Below are 25,539 nucleotides of genomic sequence, written 5' to 3' on the forward strand. Positions count from 1 at the left end.
AAAACCAAGTATAATTCTTATGTTTTTCCTCAAAGAATACATAGTTATCAGTAATAGCATCTTTATCAATTTTGATAAAAATTAAAAGGTGTGTGTTTGGATTTATTCCATTTATGAGAAGAGAATGCCAAACATGAGATGACAACCGAATTTCTTCCCTTGGCCTTGTTCAACCCGGTCAGGCAAATCAAAGCAAAACCAAAGCCAAATTTAGGAAGATTATATAATTATCCTGAATTTGGAGGTTTATTTCTGACCTTGTTTTCCAGCATTGCATATAGCCACATCTCCCTAAATGAAGGGGACAATGAAGTCATTCTGCTTCCATTTTTGGTCATACCAACATGGAATCTACCTTGAGAGCAGTTGGCTGTGGGAAGGGCGTGCTCTGCTTCAGTTTGGCCTGGTGCAATGAAAAATGTACTAGATTGAGCAATTGTTTGAAATCTGTCACTGTTGGACCCCAAGGAAATCATTTAACTCCAATCTGAGCCTCTGTTTTGTACATTGAAATGGTGAGCATGACACAAGACTGTTGGAAGGATCAGATAGAAGGATGCCAAAGTGCTCAAAGTGCTTCAGAAAGCTGTGACTCCAAACCTGTATCCATAAATCAATACAGAGATGTAAAGTTAGCCGCTTAGTATTTAATGTTGTGTGTTTGCTATATTAATTTCAAAACTATTGACTAATATTTACACTGTTGCTTACAGTATAGGCCAAGCTGTTGTAACATAGAGACCCAAAATAAATAGTTTTAAATAAACCAGAAACTTCATTCTTTTTCATGTATGAGGCCAAAGGGAAAGTTAAGGGTGGGTGGACAGCTACTTTAAGATCAGTCAGTCTTGCCATCAGCAACATAAACCTTCTGTCTCTGGGCCCAAGGTTGTTAGCATTCCCAGCTGGGGGGTGAATGTATAATTGGCAAGTACCTTGTCTTTGGGTTGGAGATTGTTTGGATATTGCATGGACCATTTTTGCTCATGTCTTTTTGGCTTGCATTCAGTTACATCTTCGCATTGACTTTGATGGAAATTGAATCTCTAGCTTAGAAGCCGTGTGTCCAACTGGAAGCTGTCTTTAAAAGAAATAACAGAATGTGTATAACGGGGGACAAGTTGGTAGTCTCCAACAAATTGAGATGTATTGTACTGCTAAGCTGTACTAATAATTTGATTTGTATTGCTTACATTGCCTTGATACAAAAATAGCAGGCAATAAAACTTTTCAATGGCTCTGGTTTCTATATGTATCTATGATGTTGCTATTAATGGATAATAATGAAATGTTCATACATGGCAGAGGTTATGAGATGTTTGTATTCTGTAGGGTTTTCTATTCATCATGCTATCAATTATCCCTCCATTTGATAGCAAACTTTGGTTATCACTTTTGCATTGTATTGATCCTTACGAGCTCATATGACTTCCATGGCATAGATAACTAATGTCCGTAGATCTACTTCAGGATTAGGAGATCAGAAAAACCTGATTTCTTGCAAAATTGTCATTAGGTTATCTTTGAGAAGCCATTTCTGATTTGTAATAATGGAAAAAAGTGAGCATACAGTAATTTTGGAAAAACTGCTGAATGCCTGTTTTAATGCCTGAATGCCTATAAGACTGTTATAACCTTTTCAATTAAAAAAAAAAAAAAAGCAGTTCTGGAAGACCAGAGTGATAGTTTTATAATTTCAGATTCTCTTGTTATGAAACTGAATAAATAAATTGATGCTTTCATTTATTTAACACACTTTCAAGTACTTGGAATGTTCCAACTTCTCTGCTAAGTATTGGAGGATATAAAAATGAAGTAAGATGTGCTCTGAAGAGTGGTATACATCCAAAGGAACCTGTTTTGGTAAATAGCAGGATACAGAGGATTGGACTTCGAAAGAGTGACCTAGCATGGAAGTAAATATTTGGGAACTTCTGGATTTTTAGTGATTTTGAAAACCCAGGTACTCTACTGAATTTGCCAGTAGAAAGTGAAAGAAGGCTTTAGGGTGGAACCCTACTCTTGATACATAAAGGGCTGGAAGAAGGAAGGAAAAAGTCCAAGATCTCAGAGCAGTAGCAGGAGACCAGAAACCCCTTCACAGAACACCAAGAAGGCACAGAGTATGGTTGAAAATGTCAAGTGCTGCAGGAACTAATTATAAGGAACCTGTGATTACACCTGTGGAGGTCACTTGTGGCTCTAACAGAACAATTCCACAGAAGAGTTTGCAGTGTGAGTGGAAGCAAGGTTGAGTTGTTTGAAGAGTGAAAAAGGAAGAGTAAGAGATGGCTGATGGAGAGATAATGGCAGTTAGATCAATTTGTTAGAGCTGGTATTCCTGAATTGATTTGTATCTCATTGGAAGAATTTATGTTGGCACAGATGCCAGTCAAATATGAGGCCACTTTCTGTCTAGTGCTGTGTAATTCCCAAAGTTGGTATGTTTGAGCTTTTTATAATCACTGCGCAGGTGCAACTTTTCATTAAGGTAACAAATAATTTTTGAGGGCAACATCATTTATTACAGTTGTTAGTCATTTTCTAATTATGGAAATCCCTGTATTTAATGTTAGTTGCGGTGATTTGAACAGCTGGCCTCCTGGTGTGTGTTTCTTTGCCCAAAGGTGAATTGGGAACCGTACAAGAGTGCTGACACAGTTTTTACAAATTCTGCTGTAACTTACACTGATTATAACATCAAGATTATGTGGATGGATTTGGGATCTCTGCAAGCTTTTATTTTAGTATTATATTTTAAACTCCACTTAAAACTAATGATACATCAGATCCTCCCGTCATTAGAATTCATTTATAATGGGTCTTGCTCAGAACTGACCTAGATCAGACAGTAGGAGGTTCACATTAAATGGGCTTATGCTACACAGATATGCAATGTTAGGTGTATCTATAAACCTCTAATCGCTTTAAATGTTTCATACTAATTGCCTTGAAACATGTGCATTAAAGAAATGAAAGGCAAATTTCCTGAAATACATCTCCAAAATGAATCTAATTTGCATAAGTTTTAGCCAAGAAGCAGATGTCTTTTTAGTGCTGTACCTTTGTTAAACTTTTAAGCATATTATACAAATATATCATGGTGTAACTTAGTGTTCCTCTCTAATCGTAACTTGGGTGGAATGCTTTTAGCAGAACACTGACAAGGGCAAGTAATAAAAAAAGAAGGACTATTGTTTCAAACACCAGCTTAGCTTTAGAACATAAACTACTGCATTGTGATATTTTAGATCTCACTTTCTAAAATTTAATTATAAAATCTTTGTGGATGTTATTTTCTGGGGCTGTATTTTCCTTTAAAAAATCACTTTTTAAATTTGTATATTGAACATATATTAAACTAGAAAGAGAAGTATACAGAAGAAATTTAACCTATGGTACTACCATATACCATGTTTTATTCTCTTTTAATATTTTGTGTATATTTTCAAAATTGTGATTAAAAAATGATTGTATTGTTTTAAATCCTATGTCTCTCTTAATATTATAGTGTTTTCCATTTTATTATATATTCTTTACAAATTTAAGAAATTATATAATTCTTAAAATGGCCAAAGTGTGCTTTTTTCTTAATAATTCCCGCAATTTTGGAAGCTAGGCTATATCCAGTTTTTCCATGCTGTCATAACTAATATCTGAACATCATTTGTTTTAATTTATTTACTCAGGGTGTTTTCTAGACACGTAGTTTTTGGGTCGAAGGTACATGTACATTTTAATTTGCATGATCTATTATCAAATTGCTTCCCCCAATTGTTAAACATGTAGACAAAATATACCCTTGTACTTAATTTTTTATGATTATCAAGTCAAGTATAGAACAAGAATTTGTTCCTATGTACAGAGACTTTTCTGTGATCTTGCTTTCCTCTTTCTTGTTCCCCTCCTCTGTCCATGACAAAGATATATAATGTATACTTTACGTTTTTCTTCTGGGACTTTGTTTAATTTTATATTTACATTTTTGGACATAAAATCCATTTAAATTCTTTTGAATTTTTGCTTTATATTATAAATCCTTTATGCATCACTCAGGTTTAGAATGCATGTGTATATACACACATGCACATGCACGCATATGTATATGTATTAGGTACATTTTCATCTCTTGGACATTTGGTATATACATACATATACATACACCCTAAAGTAAGTTCAGGGTACATATACACACATGTTTTCAATTAAATTCCGTGCTTTACTTTCTGAGTTCATGAATAGCTAAAAATATCTTTCTGTTGCTTTGTTATAGAATAGCTACGTGATTGGTGATATCTATGGAATAAAACTCAATGTCTGTGTACCTTATTTCAGTGGACATCAGGGATGGCTGGAAACTATGAACAGCCTACCTGAAATCCTTGGTAGGAAACCCCTTTGTCAGTTTGGATGCCCCATCCACTATTTTTCTTTTACTCTTATGCAAGTGGATGTGTGGATAGTTTTCCCATAATTTCAGCCTGGAATGTGATGTGATGAGCCCTTTTGATGTGTATATTCAAGTCTTCTTTTTTCCTCTATATTCTGAAATATTTAATTATCTCTTAGATCATTGTTTCCATTCCAAATCTTGTAAAATACTCAAAAGCCATAATTGTTAGATAAACCTGTTTTCTTTTCATCTCTTTTCATCTCTTTTCATCTTTATCTTTTACTTAATTTATTTAGATTTGGTTTGTCCTCCACAGGACTGTGTATGTGATTTCATCATCAGTTCTACTCTTGTACCTGATGTGGGTTTTTTCATAAGGAAAATGAGCAGATTAGAATGTTTATCAAGTTAATAGCATTACTTTGGATCAAGTCTTTGTGGTGAGGACATAAGAAGTAAATGCTGGCCAAAGCAATGCCTGAGACACTGACAGTCTTCACAGGTAAACTGTGTTGTGGACCGTGAACTCTGACACCAAGGATAATGGGGATATGTGCATGTGTATTTTTCTAGGTTATAGTAGTTTCAGTCTTCACTAACTGGATGGTAGACACACTAAGTGAATCCTACCATAGAAGGTGCAGAAGAGTGTTTAAGGACCTGACCTAGATGGTTTCTAGATGAGATAGTTGAGGAGTAGACTTCATTTGTGTGACCAGTTCAGTGCCATTACACCAACACCCATTGGCCCCTCTTCACTAAGGCATCATTCCATGATGGGGAGAATCACCCCATCATAAAAATCCCAGTGTAGGATCAACAGGTTTCAATTTTGCAATGGTGGTTGATATTTCCTTGAAATTCTTAGCTCACCCACCTCCCTTTTTATTTCATTTTATTGTTTCAGCTTACCCATTTTTACAAAATTAATTTGGGTGTCTTTTCATCTCTGCACCTTTTTCTTTCCTTAAAGCTTTCTGCGCATGTTTCAGACAGTCCCACTCTTTCTGGATACTACTGAACATGTTAAGGTTCTTTCTAAAACGCTTTTCATGTTTTTCTTAATCATTTTCAGAGTGACATGCTGTCCTGTGACTGAGGGTGATGTGCTTTGTCATGGGTTTTATGTTGTATGTTTTCAGTGTGCTTATTCTGGAGTGATCCATCCAGATACTCTATGGACAGTGCCCATTCTCCTTTCTGTCCATCTGAATGTATAGAAAATTTTTCTCTAAGCTCTCCCAAATATCCAGTGTCTTTCAGGCAATCTGGGGAGCTGTTTTTGTGAGATGGAATCTTGTCATGCCCTTTCTTTCTGCCTGTGCCTTAGATACTTTGAAATAGTGGAGACCCTGTTTAGTAACACCCAGAATGTGCTTGATACCCAAGCTCTTGCTCTAGGTATAGTAGCTACGTTGCACTTCATAATGACTGTAGCTCACTGTAAACCAATCTGCCCTCACCATCCATTGTTTCCTTGGAGTTAATATCCAAATGGATGGATAAAAGTGGTTCCCATTGGAACCCTCTTTTATTCTTATAAAATGATAGGGATTTCTTATTAGTTAACCAATTTCTTCAATTCAGGGGACAGAAATGATAAATGTAGGAGAATGTTGCCCAAGTTGTCTCAGCCAGGGAAGAAATTAACAGAAGGTACATATAAGCATCATATTTTTTTTTCTCAATTAATTTCAGTTAGGTGTGTGTGTGTGTTTGAGAAGAGAAGAGAGACGAGTGTGGTATAGGCAATACCAAAAAGTACTCAAGTAAAATATATTGGATGTTAGAGGGAAAGCGCTATGGAGAAAAATAAAGCTCAAAAGGAGGGAAAAGTCATAATTCTAGTTTCCCATTATCACGTGGGTTAGGACTTGATAGTTATTGCTGTAGTTAGTTTAATGGAAAAATGGGTGAAAGTACTTTATTTGTTTAATTTTAATAATAAATTTTATTACTGTTGCCACTATTGATATTTTGGTTAAGTGTTCTACGCAAAAGGAATAGCATATACAAACATAATGGGGATGAGTCAGCCAGCAGGGTGGGTTTAGGAAGAACATACAGAGTGGTTCTGTACTAGACTCATATCAGGACTTAAATCCCGGTTCTGCCACTTCCTTGCTGTATGACCCTGGAAAGTCTATTACGTCATTTTCAAAATGGGGATAATAATAGTATCTACCTTTTGGGGATATTGAGTTTAAATGAGAAAATACTGCAAAAGTACTTAGCCCAATGCCTGACGCAATGAAGTTTTGTGTAAGTTTTCGTTAAGAAAAAATAATAGGTCAGGAAACCTTTGCATGAGTTGAATTTTCCTGGTGATAACTGCTATCTGCTGAACTAGATTCAGCTTCTTCATTGCACCTTAGCAATAGCACACTCTAGTATTCACGCAACTAATGTTCTCCTGGCTGGATCCAGGGGTATCCTACCCAGACACTGTGGAGAGCTCCCACCTAAATTGTCTCGCAATCATGGGGCAGTTAGAGAGTGGGAATCTTTATATTATTCTTAATATATTTTTTTTTTGTTTTAAAAGTTTCTACATGCTGTTTAAATTTTAATTTCAGTTTCGTTAACGTACAGTGGTATATTACTTCCGGGTGTGGAATCTAGTGATTCAGCACTTCCTTACAACACCTCATGCTGATCATGATAAGTGTACTCTTTAATCCCTTTCACCTCTCTCCCACCCAGCTCCCCTCTGGTAAGCATTGTTTGCTCTCTGTACTTAAGAGTTTTCTGGTTTGTCTCTCTTTTTCTTTGTTTATCTGTTTTGTTTCTTAAGTTCCACATATGAATGAAATCATATGGTATTTGTCTTTCTCTTACTGACTTATTTTGCTTAGTATTGTACCCTTTAGATCCATCTATGCTGTTGCAAATGGCAAGTTTTCTTTTCTTTTCTTTTTTTTTTTTTTATGGCTGAGTGATATTCTAGTGTGTGCCTGTCTGTATCTTCTTTATCCATTCATCCATCCGTGAACACTTAGGCTGCTTCTATATCTTGGCTATTGTAAATAATATTGCATGTGAATAGGGGTGCATATATCTTTTCAGATTCATGTTTTTGCATTCTTTGAGTAAGTACCCCATAGTGGCATTACTGGATCCTGTGGTAGGTAGTTCTATTGTTAATGTTTTGAGGAACCTCCATACTCTTTTCCATAGTGGGTGCACAGTTTGCATTCCCGCCAACAGTGCAAGAGGATTCCTTTATTCTCCACACCCTTGCCAACAGTTGTTTCTTGTGTTTTTAATTTCAGCCATGAAATTAAAAGTGTGAAGTGATATTGCATTGTAACTTTTATATGCATTTCGCTGATGATTAGTGATGTTGAGCATCTTTTCACGTGTCTATTGGCCGTCTATTTGCGGGTGAAGCTACTTTTTTATTTTAGAGAGTGAGAGCGGAGTAGGTGGGGAGAGAGGGAGGGGGGGGAGAGAGGGAGGGGGGGGAGAGAGAGAGAGAGAGAGGGAGGGAGGGAGAGAGGGAGGGAGAGAGGGAGAGAGGGAGGGAGGGGGAGAGAGGGGGAGAGAGGGAGGGAGAGAGGGAGACAGAGGGAGGGAGGGAGAGATAGAGGGAGGGAGAGAGAGAGAGGGAGGGGGAGAGAGAGAGGGAGGGGGAGAGAGAGAGGAAGGGAGAGAGAGAGAGAGGGAGGGGGAGAGAGAGGAAGGGGAGACAGGGAGGGAGGGGGAGAGAGGGAGGAAGGGACAGAGGGAGGGAGAGAGAGAGAGAGGGAGGGAGGGAGAGAGACGGAGCGAGGGAGAGAGGGAGGGAGAGAGAGAGGGAGGGAGGGAGAGAGGGAGCGAGGGAGAGAGGGAGGGAGGGAGGGAGAGAGAGAGGGAGGGGGAGAGAGAGGAAGGGAAGACAGGGAGGGAGGGGGAGAGAGGGAGGAAGGGACAGAGGGAGGGAGAGAGAGACAGGGAGGGAGGGAGAGAGAGGGAGCGAGGGAGAGAGGGAGGGAGAGAGAGAGGGAGGGAGGGAGGGAGCGAGGGAGAGAGGGAGGGAGGGAGGGAGGGAGAGAGGGAGTGAGGGAGAGAGGGAGGGAGGGAGGGAGAGGGAGAGAGAGAGGCAGAGCAACAGAGAGAGGGAGTGAGGGAGAGAGGGAGGGAGAGAGGGAGGGAGAGAGGGAGGGAGGGGGAGAGAGGGAGGGGGAGAGAGAGGGAGGGAGGGGGAGGGGGAGGGAGGGGGAGGGGGAGGGGGGAGAGAGAGAGAGAGAGAGAGAGAGAGAGAGAGAGAAGAGAAGAGAGAATCAATTTTAAGCAGGCTCTGTGCTGAGCGTAGGCTTGATACCATGACCCTGAAATCATGACCTGAGGCAAAATCGGGAGTTGGATGCTCAAATGTCTGAGCCACCCAGGCACCTCAGGTGAAGCTACTTTAAATTAAAACAGCCCATATCATTACTTGAAATAGCTTGTAAATCCCAATTCAGCGGCCCCTACATTTAATGGTTGAAAATCTGTATTATTACTATTCATCTCTGTCTAACATCCTATTCTAATATTCAGCAACTGTAATTGAAGAAGCATACACTCAAAAATTTGATGTTGGGTAAGATAAGAGAAAATGGATATTACCTTCACATTGTGAAGTGATTTGCCTTTGAGAAGAGGTGAGTGGTATTATGAAAAAGCCTATGCTTACCTCTTGGCAGACACTATAATATATGCATACTTAAACTATTAAATTCTTAGAACACCTCTGTAAATTGACTATGAGTTCTCTCTCTCTGAAGATGATGGAAATAAAGCTTGGAGAGATTAAATAATTTGACCTAGGGAACATAGCTATGTAAGTACCAAAACTAGGATTTGAACCTAACTCTTGATTGAAAGATCCTATCTATAATCACATACCTTTCAGCTTCATCCTCTTGCTTGAGCTAAGAAGAGTGAACAAAATAACAAATCCATGGGTTTTAGCGCAAACCGTTTTCCAGAGCTTGCTTGCTCATGCTTTGGCCCTGCTTAGCTTGCTAACTGTATTTTAGACTCCACACCATAGTCACTCTGTTTCCAGCCCCACTGCCTTCCTTTCTGTTCCTTTAGCACCACATATTGGGGATGTTTGCATATGCTGTTTCCTTTCACTCCTCTCTCTTTTCTCTATATGCCTACCTCCTTCTTCTCTTCCAGGTCTTAGCTCAAATATCATTTGTTTGGATCTCTTTCCAACCACCTTATACCAGGGAGGTGCCCTTCCCCATTTAAATTCTCCCATCACTGGTGTGTTTCCTTCATGAACTTTCTCCCTCTTGGTTATTACTCTATGAACCAAACTTAGAATAGCATTTGGAGAATAATAGATTTTGAAAAGAAAACAATTGAGTTAAAGAATGAATGAATGACTTGGAGATTTATGTATTTGTTTCTAACTGGAACCTGTTTAAAATTTATTTCATGGGTGTATTTGAAAATTAATGTCTTTGGTAACTGAGTGTTCTAAATCTTTAAATCTTGATCAGGATACATAATACCATATCTACAAACTGTTAAAACTTTCTTCATTAACAGATTTCTGCTTTGGATTTAATATGCTCAATGGTCTTGTTTAAATTATTAACCTGGAAAAGAATATTATTTAGCTAATCATCTGAAATAAAGTTATACTGTTAGAGAATTAGCAGTTTTAGCTAAGAAAGGATGTGGTGTGCTATCTAGTCTAACTGAAATATTGTAGAAAGGTAAAAAGGGCTACATGAGCAGATCTAGGTCCAGAAACTCAGGAAAGGACTTTTTCCATAATATCAGCTCCCTTCTTACTGTGTAGTTTCTACCCTCCCTCATTATAATGCATATTCTTATAGGAGCAATAGATTATACATAGCGCTTAATCAAAACAAATCTATTTCAGAAAGAATCATTATTAATCAAAGTTCTCATTTTATCTCAAATCCATAAGAAACAAAACAGTAACTTTCATGGGTACCTTAACATCATTGCATACTCTTCCATAGTATAGATATACTATAAACACAGAGGATTGCAGGCTAGATGTTCAAAGAAAAGTAAAAGAAGTATCAGGTTCAGGATGAAATCAATCATCAGAAATTTTACACATTGTGCTTTGCTTGATAGATGACAAATGAAACTATTGCATATGAACCTCATACTCAGAAATCACTAATTAAAAAATTATTTTAATAACCTTTAAACTTCTATAAATCTCATGTTGTAAGGGAATTCATTATTTTTTTCAGAAATGTTTCTTGAAAACATTTTGATTGACAAAAATTGACATATTGAAAAAATATATACCTTGTTTTCATATCTTCTTAGAAGGTAGATTTTTTTTTTCTGGGAGACCAAAGGGGGGAAAAACCCAAACTAATTAGACTATGTTTTTATATAAAGAGATAAAGGGAAATGGACATGTTTCATCATTGCAAACAGTATGCTCAGTGAATATATAAAGCATTCTATATAGTTCAAAAGTAGTGTTTTCAGGGGCACCTGGATGGCTCAGTTGGTTAAGCATCTGTCTCTTGATTTTGGCTCAGGTCATGATCTCAGTTTGTGGGATTGAACCCCACATTGGGCTCTGTACTGACAGTGAGGAGCCTGCTTGGGATTCTCTCTGTCCCTCCTCCACTCATGCGTGTGCGCACACTCTCTGTCTTTCTCTCTCTCACTCTCAATAAATAAATAAATATTTCGGGGTGCCTGGGTGGCTCAGTCAGTTAAGCATCCGACTTTGCCTCAGATCATGATCTCACCATTCATGAGTTTGAGCCCCGCATCGGGCTTTGTCCTGACAGCTGCAGCCTGGAGCCTGCTTCAGATTCAGGGTCTCCCTCTCTCTCTGCCCCTTGCCTCAAATAAATAGACAGTAAAAATAAATAAATACTAAATTTTTTTTTAAAGTAGTGTTTTTACTAGGAAGTAATTATAATAAGACCAGTGTAATCAAGACCTGTATTGTCTACTTTATTCTTTCTCTTCTAAGGTCAGCAGCATCATTGGCTTACTTATTTTTATATGGTAAAATATGTGTACCACAGTGTAGATGACCATGAAATTTAGCTTTCATCTGTGAATAAGAGGGCTTTTATGCTAACTTTGTAGAAGTCAAATTCTCTGTTTATAGAATGATCCAAATTTATGGAGAAAATATTTATCTGTGAGGAACTCTGCATGTAAGTCACAGATGCATTGACTCCTAGAACTGAGAGGGATCAGGGATTATTTTGTCAAAAATCTTTTCTGCAAAGAGAAATATAATCCAAATTCCAGTGACTATTGTAATGAGGCTTTATTTGTCTTTGTGTGTCTACATGTGCAGGAATACATGGACTCCAATAAATACATTGAGCATCTTCTAACTCAGCTCGAGGAACAACACAGAAGTCTATGGAGGTGAGTGAAATCCATGCCTTTAACTTATAGCAGGCCTGATAGCTTGGGTGTTGATCACAGAGTCTGGGAGTTGGTAAACTGTTTCTTCTTACACTTGATGTCAAAATCACCTTTGGAAGCAAAAATCACCAGAGGGTCCTTAGAGAATTTTATACCTTTAATGAAAGTAAAGCAATAGTGCCAAAAGTTGTGCTTAAGTCAAGGACCTGCTCAAATCATGGCACTTTGTCAAGGTCAGGAAATTAATTTGTCCAAGGCCACACAGCAAACTTACATTGTGGAAACTAGAACCCAAATTCTCTCACCCTTGCCTGCTTAAAGAGTGAGTTTTCCTGTAATTAAAAAGTTGAATACAGCTGCTTAAAATGTCTGCTTCTCTTCATATGAAAGGAGGATATTTTAAGAATGCTATTCTATAGGCCTCTCATGTTTAGTTTTTTGTTCTTCCTGGTGGGCTCTGATTCTTGATAAAGAAAGTTATGGGAGAACATTGGTATAGGTAATTTGGAAAAAAAAAAAGTTAATATCATAAAAGGCATATTTTCAAGATACTTGGTCCCTGGGGCCTCTTGGGAATTGAGGCTGATCAAAATGGTTATGATGTTATTTTCTATGTGGTCATGCTCTGCATAGGTGCTCTTATGGAATCTGTGGTTGCTTTTCCTAAATTCCTACGGCTCCTGTTATCTGGAATAAATATGCTAGTGCTGAATCACATGATGCCTCCCATAGTGCCAGAATTGTTTAATGTAATTAGCTTTTTCTCCCCAGGGTCAGTAAGCCCCTGAAGTCCTTTATTTCTTATCTCTTGGCAGCATGGGTGGAGGAGAGTACTCTCTCTGTATACAGAGATGGTGGGTAAATATTTGCTAACCCTGTGGCTTTCTTGTCCAATCTCATCCAAATGTATCATCATTGGTCTCTGTACTAGGCTGTTCTGCCCTTTCTTCACTCATCTTGTAACAAATCCTAATAACCTTGAAATTTGTCTTCTCTGAGGGACTGTAGTTCTTAGGCAAAGTGCCTAATAATTTCATTTGTTCTGTGCTTTATATCAGTTTCCCTGCTTAAGAACAGATCTGTGCTTATAGTAACAGACAGTCTATTTTGGTGCATGGAAAAACTTCTCGTAGGATACAACAAAAGAAAATATTTTTTGAGTCTGCTTGCTGCTAACAGACATACAAGTTAATTTTATATAACTGTGTGATATTTGTTAGATATGTTTTTTAGAGCTATAACCTGGTATCGATAAAGTTTTCTTTTGTTAACCAGTGTATTGTATTAATAAAACTGGCAACAGTGTGTTTATAGTTATGTATCTTTTGGCTTATATTTCCCATAGATCTCTTCCAAGGTGTAAAAGTTATTTAAATGAATTATAAATTTTATTCCAACTATTTATAAAGGATATTTGGTTTTCACTATCTTTTTAAAGAAAAATATATACAAAAAAAGATGAATACCACCTGATGAAACAAATTAGAGTTTAATTTGGTCAGTAAGTGTGTCTTAAATACATCATTGGGAAGGAGTTATGATTTCATGGGTTTTGAACCAAAAAAACCTGCATGGAAAAGAATGTTTTCCTGCTTTGATAAGATAGCTGATAAAAAACCTTTTGGTCTTCTTGGATAGGATTAAATGAAAATCCAATTTCAGGCATAGACTTAACCTAACATAAAGGAAGAGCTCAGAATTTTGTGTGCAATCGCTTCTATTTTCCTTCAGAAATAGAATAATTGCTGCTGGAGAAGTAGAGCCTTATATATAGTGGCAGAGGATCTAATAAAAAGGCTTCATTTGAATAACAATAAAGGGCAATGGCATTTGAATAGTCAGAATAACTACCTGAGAGAAGATGGGAATGGGTAGTATTGAAAAGAAAATGAAAACCAATAATAGCAGATTTATATACTATTTATTGAATCATGAAATTATACTTGGTTATATTTTATAAGCAGATCTTGATTGACTTAAAGTGGTAGGCTTTCTGATGGTTATTACAATATCATAACTGCAACTGTAGCCAAATTGTTTTTCGGTGAGGAATATGCCAGTGACAGTGAACAAGGTGGGAAATTCTTTCTGGTTATGATTAAATTTTAAAAATACTTTCTTGACTTAGGGTAAAATCGGTGATGTGCAGAATATCATAAGAATAGCATGTCATGTCTCAAGCACACTTAAACAAATGTCCCCATAAGTCAGTATAAACTTTTGCTGATTTTTATTATGCTTTTGATTTGTAACTGCTATAATTTTCATGAAGTGGGCTATTATCATTGCTGCTGATATTAATTGATGGCCTCCCATTTATACTTCAACCTACATATAACATAGACAAATCTTGAATGCTTAGATGTTCTAACAATAATTGTAGTCAGCATTAATCGATAGCTATAGTGTTTGAGTATTGATCAAAAGCATGATAGACACATGACATACTGTTGCTATTTGGCTAATGATAAAAGAATGGGACCCAGTGAAGATTGATACAAGATGGGATACAAAAATTAAGTCTTTGCTTATTTTTATAGAAGGGCCCACTAGTCTTTAATAGATTGTCATTGTTTCTTATAGCATAAAACATCTGCTGTGACACAGATATATTGTCATAATCATACTCTCAAGATAACTAGTTATTTTGGGGGCCCTGTTTAGTATTCTACTGAAATAGACCTATAATCTGTCTCTGGTTTTCAAATTGCAAAGAAATTTGAAGTTTAAATATAGCTGTCTAGCAATGAGCTGTCATTTAGCTCAGAAAAGACATTTTTCAACACTAACAGAAAACTTGTGTGAATTCATCTGACTAGGTAGAGTCAGAATTTAAAATCCAGTGTAAGATTTGACCACAAGTCTGGGTTGACTTAGTTTGCTCTGCACCTCCCTGCTTGATGAAGAAAAATCAACATTCCTGGTGACAACTGGTTTACTAGATGTTGAAGTGGGATGTTAAATTTCTGCATGTTCATTTGTTTTAATGTGGAAGATTAAGAATAGCATAAGAAGGTTCTTTGACAATTAAGTTTTTAATGTTTTTATTTATTTTTGAGACAGAGAGAGACAGAGCATGAGCAGGGGAGGGGCAGAGAGAGGGGGAGACACAGAATCTGAAGCAGGCTCCAGGCTCTGAGCTGTCAGCAGAGAGGCCTATGCGGAGCTTGAACTCACAGACTGTGAGATCATGACCTGAGCTGAAGTCAGACACTTAACGGACTGAGCCACCCAGATGCCCCGTCACTTAATGATTTTTGTATCATCTGCTGCCATTTCTGATTTGGCTAAATATATCTGACTGACAAGAGAGATTATAAGAAAACGACTACTGAGAATGTCTTTCTTGTAACATTTGATAGAAACCTTTATCCATTCGCAGCTTCAAATTAAGAGTTGAGAACAAACACAAACAGTTGGGAGATACAAATTGAATTCATGAATATTTATGGTGTTAATAACTCTTTCATGTCACATATAAAATTAAGTGTGGAAAATGGAAGCAGCATGATTATAGAAAAGGAAAGAGAACCAGAAGTTTTGGAGGCTTGGACTCTAGGCCTGGCCTTCCCAAACTGGCCATGGGGTGTCCTCTCTGGAATAATTTTCCTTTTCTGTAGAAAGAAGCTATCAGTAAAGCTAGTTTTTAAGATTACTGAACACTGAGATTATTTGAAATACATGATGGTTAAAATAATACATTTATGCAATATTTACAGATACATGTTTAACCTTATTTTTCTCTAATTATACAGATGGATCACTTTGTAACATTTAATACATATATATCATAGAAAGCTTTCAGGAGCATAAGTTAGAAATCAGTAAAATAAAAGAGATACCTAACAGCTTGCTGATAACTTCACCAGATGATATCAAAGTGTTCACTTCAGATTTTCATAGATTGACTTGGAGACAGTGTTATCAGTAGTCTGTACATAAAGAATAAGGTCTGCATGGCCAACATTAAATGACAAGATCTGGTGAATGCAAAGTGCCACCTGCTAGCCTACAGATCCCAGATCAGAGTCCCATTTGAACATGCTGTATCTATGCTAGGGAGTCTCAGTCAGTGCACTGTAGACATTTGGGGCCAGACCATTATCTTGGGAGGGGGGTAAAAGTAAGGTTGTCTTGTGCATTATAAGTTATCTAACATCATGTCTTGCTTCTACCTACCACATACCAGTACCTCCCTCTCCCCCCCTGTATTGTGACAGCCAGAAATGTCTCCAGACATTTTCTACATGTTTCCCAGAGGTCAGAATCCTCTTTCCTTCCTGTTGAGAACCTGTGATCTAAATGATCTATGAACATTTTCTTAATCCCATTCCAAGAAAAATGAATACCCCGGGTAAATGTTCAGATTTTTATAAATGGGTTCCTCTGTGTCCAAATTTGAAATATATTAGGTAAAACCAAGTTTTAAAATTGTTTGAATTCTAGAATTTCTCAGAGCAATTTAAATGGCTAACATGTGCTATGAGTTTCAAAAATAGAGTATAAAAGAGAACTTTGACTTCTTAAAAAAAATCCTATTTTTCTTGCAGTATTTATTCTGACCAAAATTCCAAGAAACATATTTTGGGAAATAGTGATCTATCCAGTTCAGTCACCAAATATACAGAATATACAGAAATATATTCAGAATATACAGAAATATATACGGAAACATGGTTATAACAATTTCTTCCCTCTTCCTATAATTCACTGCTACTGGGATGGATACTGTAATTAAAGGTCCTCTAATAGTGTGAAGAGTGCAGGTTATTAGTAAGAGGGGAATGTACATGTAGGAAAAATGCAATTTCTAATTCATCATCATTTTCCTGAGGAGCAGCCCAAGCCTCAGCACCAAACTTCAAGAATCTGAACAACTATTGATCATTGGCTATGTTGGCCCTAGTAAAGCATTTAACTCCTGCTTCCTGAAGGAGGAAATGTGAAATGTAATGGTTTCCTACATCATCAAGGGAAGTAAGATATCTAATTGAAAATGATGTATAGATCCCTGATTGATATAAAAGTCACTGAGACCTGTCCCATCCAATGATAAAATTATAATTTTAGTGTACCCAAACTTGAAAAAAAAATTATTGAAGTATAGTTGACATACAATGTTACTAGTCTCAGGTATACAACATAGTGATCAACATATCTATACATTACAAAATGCTCACCTCCATAGGTATAGTTACATTGGTCCCCATACAACATTATTGTGATGTTACTGACTATAATCCCTATGCTGTACTTGATACCTCCTTGACTTATTTATTTTATAAATGAAGTTTGTACCTCTTGATCCATTTACCTTTAAACTTTTTTGTCCATCTTCCATCCCCTCTGACAACTATCTTCTTGTTCTCTGTATGAGTCTGTTTCTATTTTGTTTCTTTTTTCTTTTCTTTTTTTTTTTTTAGATTCTACACATGAGTGAAATCATATGGTATTTGTTTTTCTCTGACTTTTCAGTTGGCATAACATTCTCTAAGTCTATCCATGTTTGTACAAATGGGCAAGATTTCATTATTTTTTTGTGGCTGAGTAATATTCCAGTGTGTGTGTGTGTGTGTGTGTGTGTGTAAAATCATACATTATTTATCAGTGGCAACTTAAGGTGCTTCCATATCTTCACTCTTGTAGATAATGGTGCAGTAAACATGGAGGTGCATATGCCTTTTTGGATTAGTGTTTTTGTTTTCTTTTGGTAAATACCCAGTAGTAGAATTACTGGACCATAGGGTATTTCCATATTTATTGTTTTGGGGAACCTCTATTCTGTTATCCACAGTGTTTTCACCAATCTACATTCTTACCAACTTCATGAAGGTTCCCTTTTCTTAAGTTCTCACCAAAATGTGTTAGTTCTTTCTGATTTTAGCCATTCTGACATGTATGAGGTGATATCTCATTATGGGTTTGACTTGCATTTCCCTGATGAATAGTGATGTTGAGCATCTTCTCGTGTGTCTCTTGACCATCTGTGTTTCTTCTTTGGAAAAATGTCTCTTCAGGTCTTCTGCTCATGGTTAATTGAATTATTTGTGGTTTTTGATGTTGAGTTATATACATTTTAAAAAATATATTTTGAATATTAACCCATTATCAGATATATCATTTGCAAATATCTTCTCCTGTTCAATAGGTGGCTTTTTTTGTTATGTTTTGTGGGTGGTTTCCTTTGCTATACCACAGCTTTTTACTTTGGTAATCTTAGTAGTTTATTTTTGCTTTTGTTTCCCTTGCATGAAGAGGCATAACCATAAAAATGTTGTAAAGGCTGGTGTCCAAGAGATTACTGCCTGTGTTTTCTTAATAGAGTTTTATGGTTCAGGTCTCAGATTGAGGTCCTTAAACCATTTTGAGTTTATTTTCGTGCACAACATAAGAAAGTGGTCCAGTTTTGTTCTTATGCATGGATGTGTCTAGTTTTCCTAGCACCATTTATTGAAGAGATTGTATATTGCCTCCTTCATCATGGATTAATTGACCACATATTCATGTATTTACTTCTGGGCTCTCTGTCATGGTCCATTGATTTGTGTATCTCTTTTTGTGCCAGAACCATATTGTTTTGGGTACCACAACTCTGTAGTGTATCTTAAAATCTGAGATTGTGGTACCTCTAGGTTTGTTCTTTCTCAAGATGGCTTTGGCTATTCAGGGTCTTTTTTTGTTCCCAAAATTCTTTAAAATAGACTTTTACTTTTGCTTTCTCGCTTATCTGTGATTCTTATGCTAAGTTAAGAGATAAGAAAAAAATGGACAAAAAGTATTTCATTCTCATGTTTCAAAATGTTGCTTATCTAAGTGTGAACATTCAAATGAAATGATCCACATTTCAAACACTCATTGATGGTCTTCCTAATTTCAATGTCTTTATACATTTTTGGGTGGAGATAATTGGCACAAGTTCCTGCAATTCATTTCAGCTCTGATCTCAATTTCTGTAAAATGTGAGTGATGTTACAACTGCTTATAGAGAGGCTGCATACTCTTACTCTGTTCCTGAGAAAAGAAAATGCTTTCTTCATGGGTTACCTAGAAATTGACTTATAGTTGTAAACTGGAAGTAAGAAGAAGAAGCAAGCACATATGCCCTGAGAAAAATCCAGCCCAGAGCTCTTGGAGATTTACCTTCTGTGTATCTTGGATTTTAAAATCAAATTATCCAGGTATCTTAAGAATTAGCCCATCTCTACCCTCATGGGGTTAATTTATGTAGACTAAGGAGATGCCGAGTATTAAACAGGTTGCCTTTGCTGTAATCATAGACTTCCACTGGGAGATCTTAATTGGCAACAAGTAAAACTGCTCTGCATGAATTCTTAATGGTGGACACCAAATAAAATAAGAACTGTGATTTGTTTTCTAAATCCCTTCAGGAGAAAAAGAGTCTATCTCTGGGGGATAAAATGTGCAGCAAACAGAGAGAGCTCAGTGCTAATAGCAATAAAAGCTCTGAAAGCAAACCTCATGCTATGCCAACTCAATAAGAGCACATGGTCCCCCAGCTCTGCACCTCTGTCTCACTCTGCCGGGGTCAAAGGAGACCAGGGCTAGCGTGCTTTGCATGATCTTCCCCTCCTCTCAACCCTTGGGCTGGATTTCTAAATCATAGCTGTATTATAGGGCAAGTGTAAGCACAAGGGCCACCCTGGAAACCCATCAATGTCATTTCTCAATTACCCACCAGGGGTTGTTTTAGAGATGCAGACAGTCTCAAACCCCTGCCAAGATAAGAGTATTGCCTCTAAGTCATGCCCTCTGCCCAGCATAAGGGAGAATAAATCAGAGCTCTGGAAATTGGGTATTGCCACATGCTTCACCAGTTATGTCATCCCTAGACAATGTGCAGGGGGCTGGTGGGCTGAACCATATCCCAAAGGATACTTACTATAGCCTGATGGTGCTGCTTTAAAGGGACAAGGAAGCATTTAGGCATCTTCTCACAGCTCTGAAGACCCGGGTGAAGTGGCATTCTTGTCTCTAAGGTGACTTCTGTTCAGTAGCAGAAGGGACTAATAGAACTAAGCCCAGAAATTTAACTGAATTGACTGAACAGGAAGATTACTCAGGTTCATATCTGACCTTGTACTTGAGGATTCATCAACATTATAGTTTATTTAGGTGACCTGTATGTGGTCTACATGTTTAACTACTTAGGGAATTGCCTAGTATTTGAACCGAGGCCTTCTGGGGCAAGGAGACATCAAGAATGCCATAGTGAAACTCTGCATCAACTTTATATACAGGATTTTCCTTCCCCCCACCCCCCTTTTAAATAAAATTTGTCCACCCTTTAAAGGACTGTGCTACTCCAGCACAGAAGGTCTATTTAGGTCCTAACCTAATAAATAGTTAAAATAGGCTATTTACAACCCTATGGGTTTTATCTCCTTCTCTTCACTCCAAATCTTGTTTGAAAGAAAATTCACTTAAATTTATCAAGGTCACTCAATGGGCCTAGGGGGAAGAATCTGTTAAACAGGTTTTAGGAGACTGTCCTTCAGAAGTCCAGGAGTTTCCCTGAGGAGGGGCTGTTGGATTTGACTCCTGAAGAGGAGCAAATCTGAGGGCATGAGAGCAGAGGGAGAATCAGTTACTGAATAGATGTAGTTTGCACGGCCTTTAAGACTTTTGAATACAACTGTATATAAGATGATGAGAAATTCAGGTCTAGAGCTTTTTATAGTTAATAAAGCACACTATAGATGAAGGCATTAGGTGAACCCATGAAGCTATAAAATTGCCCTTCAAGACAACTGGGGAAGTATCCCCACTTGAAAGATGGGTTTATGGCTGCCATGGGAAGCTTGTGTTGAATCCTTTTATACATGCAGGTCCATAGGTGATTTGAAATTAATTCTACTTCTAGCTTAAACAGGTTTATTTCCTTCAAGAAATACTCTCAAAATCCCCCCAAATATTTCAACATCAATAGGATTCGGGGGCCATCCAGAGAAATTTACCTCTATCTAATCTGAAAACATTTGGCTTAAAACACGTTTATTATCTTTAGGTCCATGCTTATTTTAATATGACGGCCAGGAACCTAATGTGATTTATTTATCCGAAGTTAAAACGAAGAGCGCAAGCAAAAGGCATTTTGTAGATTTATTTAGGGTAATAAAGATATCAAATATTCCCTACTAAGTTGAAAGGAGAAAAACTCCAGCAGGCAACAATATAAATGACCCACTTGATCTAAATGCATGTGTTGAGGCTGAAGTACACCCACAGTAAGAAATGATGAAGTGCCTTTTTTTTTGGTGGAAGAAGGAATGAAAGGGGTAATTACCCTAGCTTTCTATTTAATTTTAGTTTTAATGGAACAAAATTACTAACCTGTTAGTGCTTAAGCATACTTGTGATTTTTTTTTTAAGGAATTGATTATTAGGCAATAACTACATATCGCTATGTGAGTAACTATGAAGTTAAAAGGAGTAATTTACTTTTGCCTTTTTCTGCTTATCTACTCCCCCCCCCCCACACACACACACCTTCATTCTTTGTGAATCTTTGTACTTAGAGGGCTGGCAGCAAGCAGGGATTTCTAGAACCTCACTTCCACCCTCTTAACTCTGGGGAGAGCTATCTGGCCTCTCTGAAAAGAGGAAATGCAAACTGTAATTTTTTTTCCCCCTCAGGCTTTGACTATATGGCATATTGAATACTTTTGAATTATAAATTAGAACTCATAAATAATCCAACAAAGAGCTGAGGATGGAAGTGTGCCCTCGAATCAAAGAATCAGGAATAGGTTGAAATTGTAAAGTAGTTGGTAAAGGCATACTCTGGGTATCTCAGGGCAGAAAGAACTTCTAAGATAAGAACGTCTGTTGTCAGGTTGGCTGAGGTTGGCAACCTCTGACTGGTTTCATGGCCCAGGAGCCCTCAGGAGATTGCTTTATGGAACCCGGCTGCCTTGATGATCTGGCGTTGCTCTTTACTGAATACTCACTCATGAAGTATCGTACATGTCCTCTCCATAGAGATAATCATAGGTTTTCGCTATCTGTAACCATCTGCCTAGGAGAGAAAGACCACTCCAGTTCTCAATCCTGCATTACTCCATGAACTCTGTTTTACCAATTGGGGAGATCTCTACTAATTAAGTCCAGTTAAGGAGGACAGCACTTCAGCAAGAATACTCCAGACATGTACTGGTGGCTCTGTCCTCACCCTAAATGGCCACTATACCAGGTCCAACCAGGTAGTTCTGAATCATGCTTGTTTTCTGATTTCCTTGTGAGGGCCAGTTGTACCCCTAGGGTCTGCGACCCAAAGAAGCAGATCTTCTCATTACTCTTGTGTCTCATAGCACTTATATTAAGACCTAAAACTTCAAACATGAAACTTTGTTTACCTCAAAACCACAGAGACAACTTGAAGTATTTTAGTCAACTCTGTAACTTACTAATTCACATTTTAGACAACCTAATCACTTTTATAGCCATGGAAGGGAATAATCATGATTCAAGAAGAGAAATTATTAAGGGCTTATATGTTCTTTGGGGATGAGCTGAGCTCATTTGTAGTCCGTGCAAGAAAAAAGTCAAGAAGTCTAGTAAAAAGTCATCTGCCTGTATGGCGTACAAATGCTAAAGGGGGCACACTATTTAAAGACAATTACTCTTAGAAAGTAAAAATGGGGACACTTAATAAAGAGGTGCATGTGTTATTAGTGATAAATATCATGAAGTGTGCTTGCTTTACTAGACTTTTACTTTATGCTTTTTTCAAAAGGCAGTCATACAGTAAGAAGTTTTAAGGTGTGCCATGTCTGCATCATGGGTGCACATCCTGGGTGAGGCTCTAAATTGGTATTTCTGCCCCCAGTGTTTGCTCCCTTTGTTTACCAATTTTGAGCTGCAAAGAACCTTATCAATAGAAGCAATGTAAGAATATCTTAAATTTTGAAAGAAAAGACTTAAGAGACTATGATGGGTTAAAAAAAAATCTATGCTAAAAATCAAAACCTGAAATCACAAGCGTTTATTTCTTTTCCACCTTGTGTAAAAGTGAGTTGCAGAAAAATGTTAGACACGTCAAGTTACTTTTAAAAACAGAATGAAGGCTTGATCTAAAAGGCTAGAAAGGGGTATTTGCAGAGAAGGTTGTAAGAAATTTCATGAAGATGGACATTGACTTTGAAGTCAGAGTGCAGTTGAACCTAATAGCATTGACTTAGGCTACTGAACAGAGCGTGAGTCTTCAGGGGATTAGTGACATGGAAAACAGTGGGGGAAAATAAAGGTGAGTAAAGAGAACAGCCAACAAGTACAAGGAAATTGCCGTTTTATTAGCTAAGTGCTTTAGAGAACGTAATTACAAATAAGGGGCACTCTCTTCTAAAATATTGCTGCTCTCCACTTCAGACTAGTTAGGGCTGGCATTGCTTGGCTCAACAGTATCATCAGTGTCTCTGTTCAGATTGTTTGCTGACTGTGCTGTACTATTACTAAGTTTGTAACAGATCCTTCCTAGTTCGTGGCTTGCAGGTGCTGATGCTGCCACTTGATGTGGTCTTGGGACAGCCCAAGACCAAGACCGGTCTTGAGACAGGTTTTAGGCATTTGGGGGCTTGGTTTCCCATTGATATAAGAAAGGGGTGAAAAAAGTGTTTTCAACAGTCCTTTCTGAGAGTTCACAATCTGTAATTCTTACTGATTACCTTGTAGGACTCCTGAAGGGTTGGGAGGTGAGGTTGGGAGAGAAGCGACAGATACAAGGGATTACTGAGTGGAAGGTGACAGTTTCCCTTCTTGAAAGAAGGCAGAACATTATTTATATGGACCGTGTTTTCTTTACGCTCTAATCCTTGGGCTGTGTTTTGGCATGGAAACTTCCAAAGGTAATAAAACAGCATGCTGGCAGACCCAGGGCACCCGAGCAGGGTCACAGTCTGTGACCACTTTCAAAAGGTTTTTCAGGAAATTGTCCTGTTGAATAATGTTTAAGTTTCCACAGAGGCTGTGAGCACAGCATGGTATAAGAAAAGTCAATTGCACAATATTAAAATTAAAAAAAAAAAGCAACTCTGGGGTTATGGTCCCTATTAAGGGAAATTGAATTGTCTTATGATGGCTCTTCAGTAGTCCCTGGAGATTCACAGACTCGCTGGTTAATTGAAAGCCAGAATGTGTATTTACCTGGATTTATTCATTGTTATTGTCTAATTGATTTTTTTCTTGTATCTTTGCTTTGGAAATGAAGATATAAATGGGGCCAGTTATAGAAGGCCACTCTAAAAGAAATTCTTTGGATGAGATACAAAATTCAGGACTTTGGCCTTTGGGACCATTTGTTACCAAGATGATGTAATTTAAAATGTACCAAAAGTTACATCTATCCAAAAATACTTCTCCCACTGGACTGCCTAGAATTCCCATGCTTGAAATAAAGGAAATTGGGTACCCAGAAAATTACCTCTGAAATCTTTACTTTTGCCACTTGATGAGAGTCCTAACATTACTCTCTTAGTTCTTCGTACTCTTTCACGGATTAGTTTGCCAGATTACATGCCTGTGGAAATTAGAGTCCTGGAAAATTTTTAGCAAAGTCAAGCATATGTATTTACTTACTATTTTTTATTGAGTTATAATTGACATACAACATTATTAGTTTCAGGTGTATAACATGGTGATTTGTTACTAGTATACATTATGAAGGGATCAGAAAGATAGGTCTACTTACTCATATCACCGTACAAAGTTATTACAAGATTATTGACTATATTACCTGCCCTGAATATTACATCCTCATGACTTATTTTATAGCTAGAAGTGTGCAACACTTGCTCCTTTCCACCTATTTCACCTGTTCCTTCTACCCTCACCCCTCTGGAAATCCCATTATGTTCTCTCTACTCGTATGTTTCTGTTTTATCTTGTCTTGTTCTTATTTTAGATTCCACAATAAACCGAATCATATGGTAGGTGTTTTTTTTTTCTGTCTGAGTTATTTCACTTAGCATAATGCCCTTTAGTGCTCCCCACCTCCATGTTGTCACAAATGGCAGGGCCTCATTCTTTTTTTATGGCTGAATAATTTTCCATAGCTAATACTTATAAATATATATCTTATTTATCCATTCATCCATCAATAGATCCTCAGGTTGCTTCCATATCTTGGCTATTTTAACTACATAGGGGTAAACATACATTTTCAAATTAGTGTTTTCATTTCCTTCAGATAAATACCCAGAAATAGAATACAAGAAAGAAAGTACTATGGGAAATGGTACAGTACAAATCTGAATATTGTTATATCTAGCTACACATGTCCCTACCGACCCTGACCTCCTTTATTACTGATTATTGGTACACACATACTCTCTCTGTTGTTGTCCTTGTCTCCATTTCAGACTACTTGTATCATCCTTCAAATTACAGTCTGGGTCTTCCTGATCTATAACTCCTCCCATGGATTCCTCAGCCTGCCTGGGCTCCACTCTTTTTCTGATCTTCCCTTAACTTGGGATTATACTACAAATGTACATGTAATGATTCACATCTTACAAAAACTCCAGAACTGTTCCCATGTACCTTAATTTTAATTGTACAGATATTGACAGCACTTGGCCTTCTGCTATATATTAAATGGTGACTAGCTTAGGTTGAGCATAATAAGTATTCAGCTAACACATATTAACTGATTCTCTCGAACGGGGCAATTAAAAGTCCTATGTGGTATTCTTGCTGGTGACACTGTATCAAGGATATTTATTTCAGATTTCATTTGAGGACATAACAGACCATCAAAAGTCAAG

The 25,539-nt window shown here is 37.4% G+C and overlaps 1 protein-coding gene and 1 long non-coding RNA gene across 5 annotated transcripts in view; one reads left to right on the top strand and one right to left on the bottom strand.

Annotated features, from left to right (window-relative positions):
• Positions 1-25,539, top strand: part of NCKAP5 (NCK associated protein 5) — a 968,925-nt gene that overhangs the window by 341,129 nt on the left and 602,257 nt on the right. For all 4 annotated transcript variants that reach the window (XM_060622495.3, XM_060622496.3, XM_060622500.3 and 1 more), the window contains one exon: positions 11,688-11,761. In XM_060622495.3, coding sequence (XP_060478478.1) covers positions 11,688-11,761 — 74 coding nt within the window. The remainder of the gene's footprint in view (positions 1-11,687; positions 11,762-25,539) is intronic.
• LOC144617172 (uncharacterized) overlaps positions 1-25,539 on the bottom strand; it is a 77,274-nt gene that overhangs the window by 27,698 nt on the left and 24,037 nt on the right. The gene's annotated exons all lie outside the window — the stretch shown is intronic.

This window comes from Panthera onca, chromosome C1 (genome assembly GCF_046562875.1).
Source record: "Panthera onca isolate mPanOnc1 chromosome C1, mPanOnc1 haplotype 2, whole genome shotgun sequence".
In the NCBI taxonomy this organism is placed as follows: Eukaryota; Metazoa; Chordata; class Mammalia; order Carnivora; family Felidae; genus Panthera; species Panthera onca.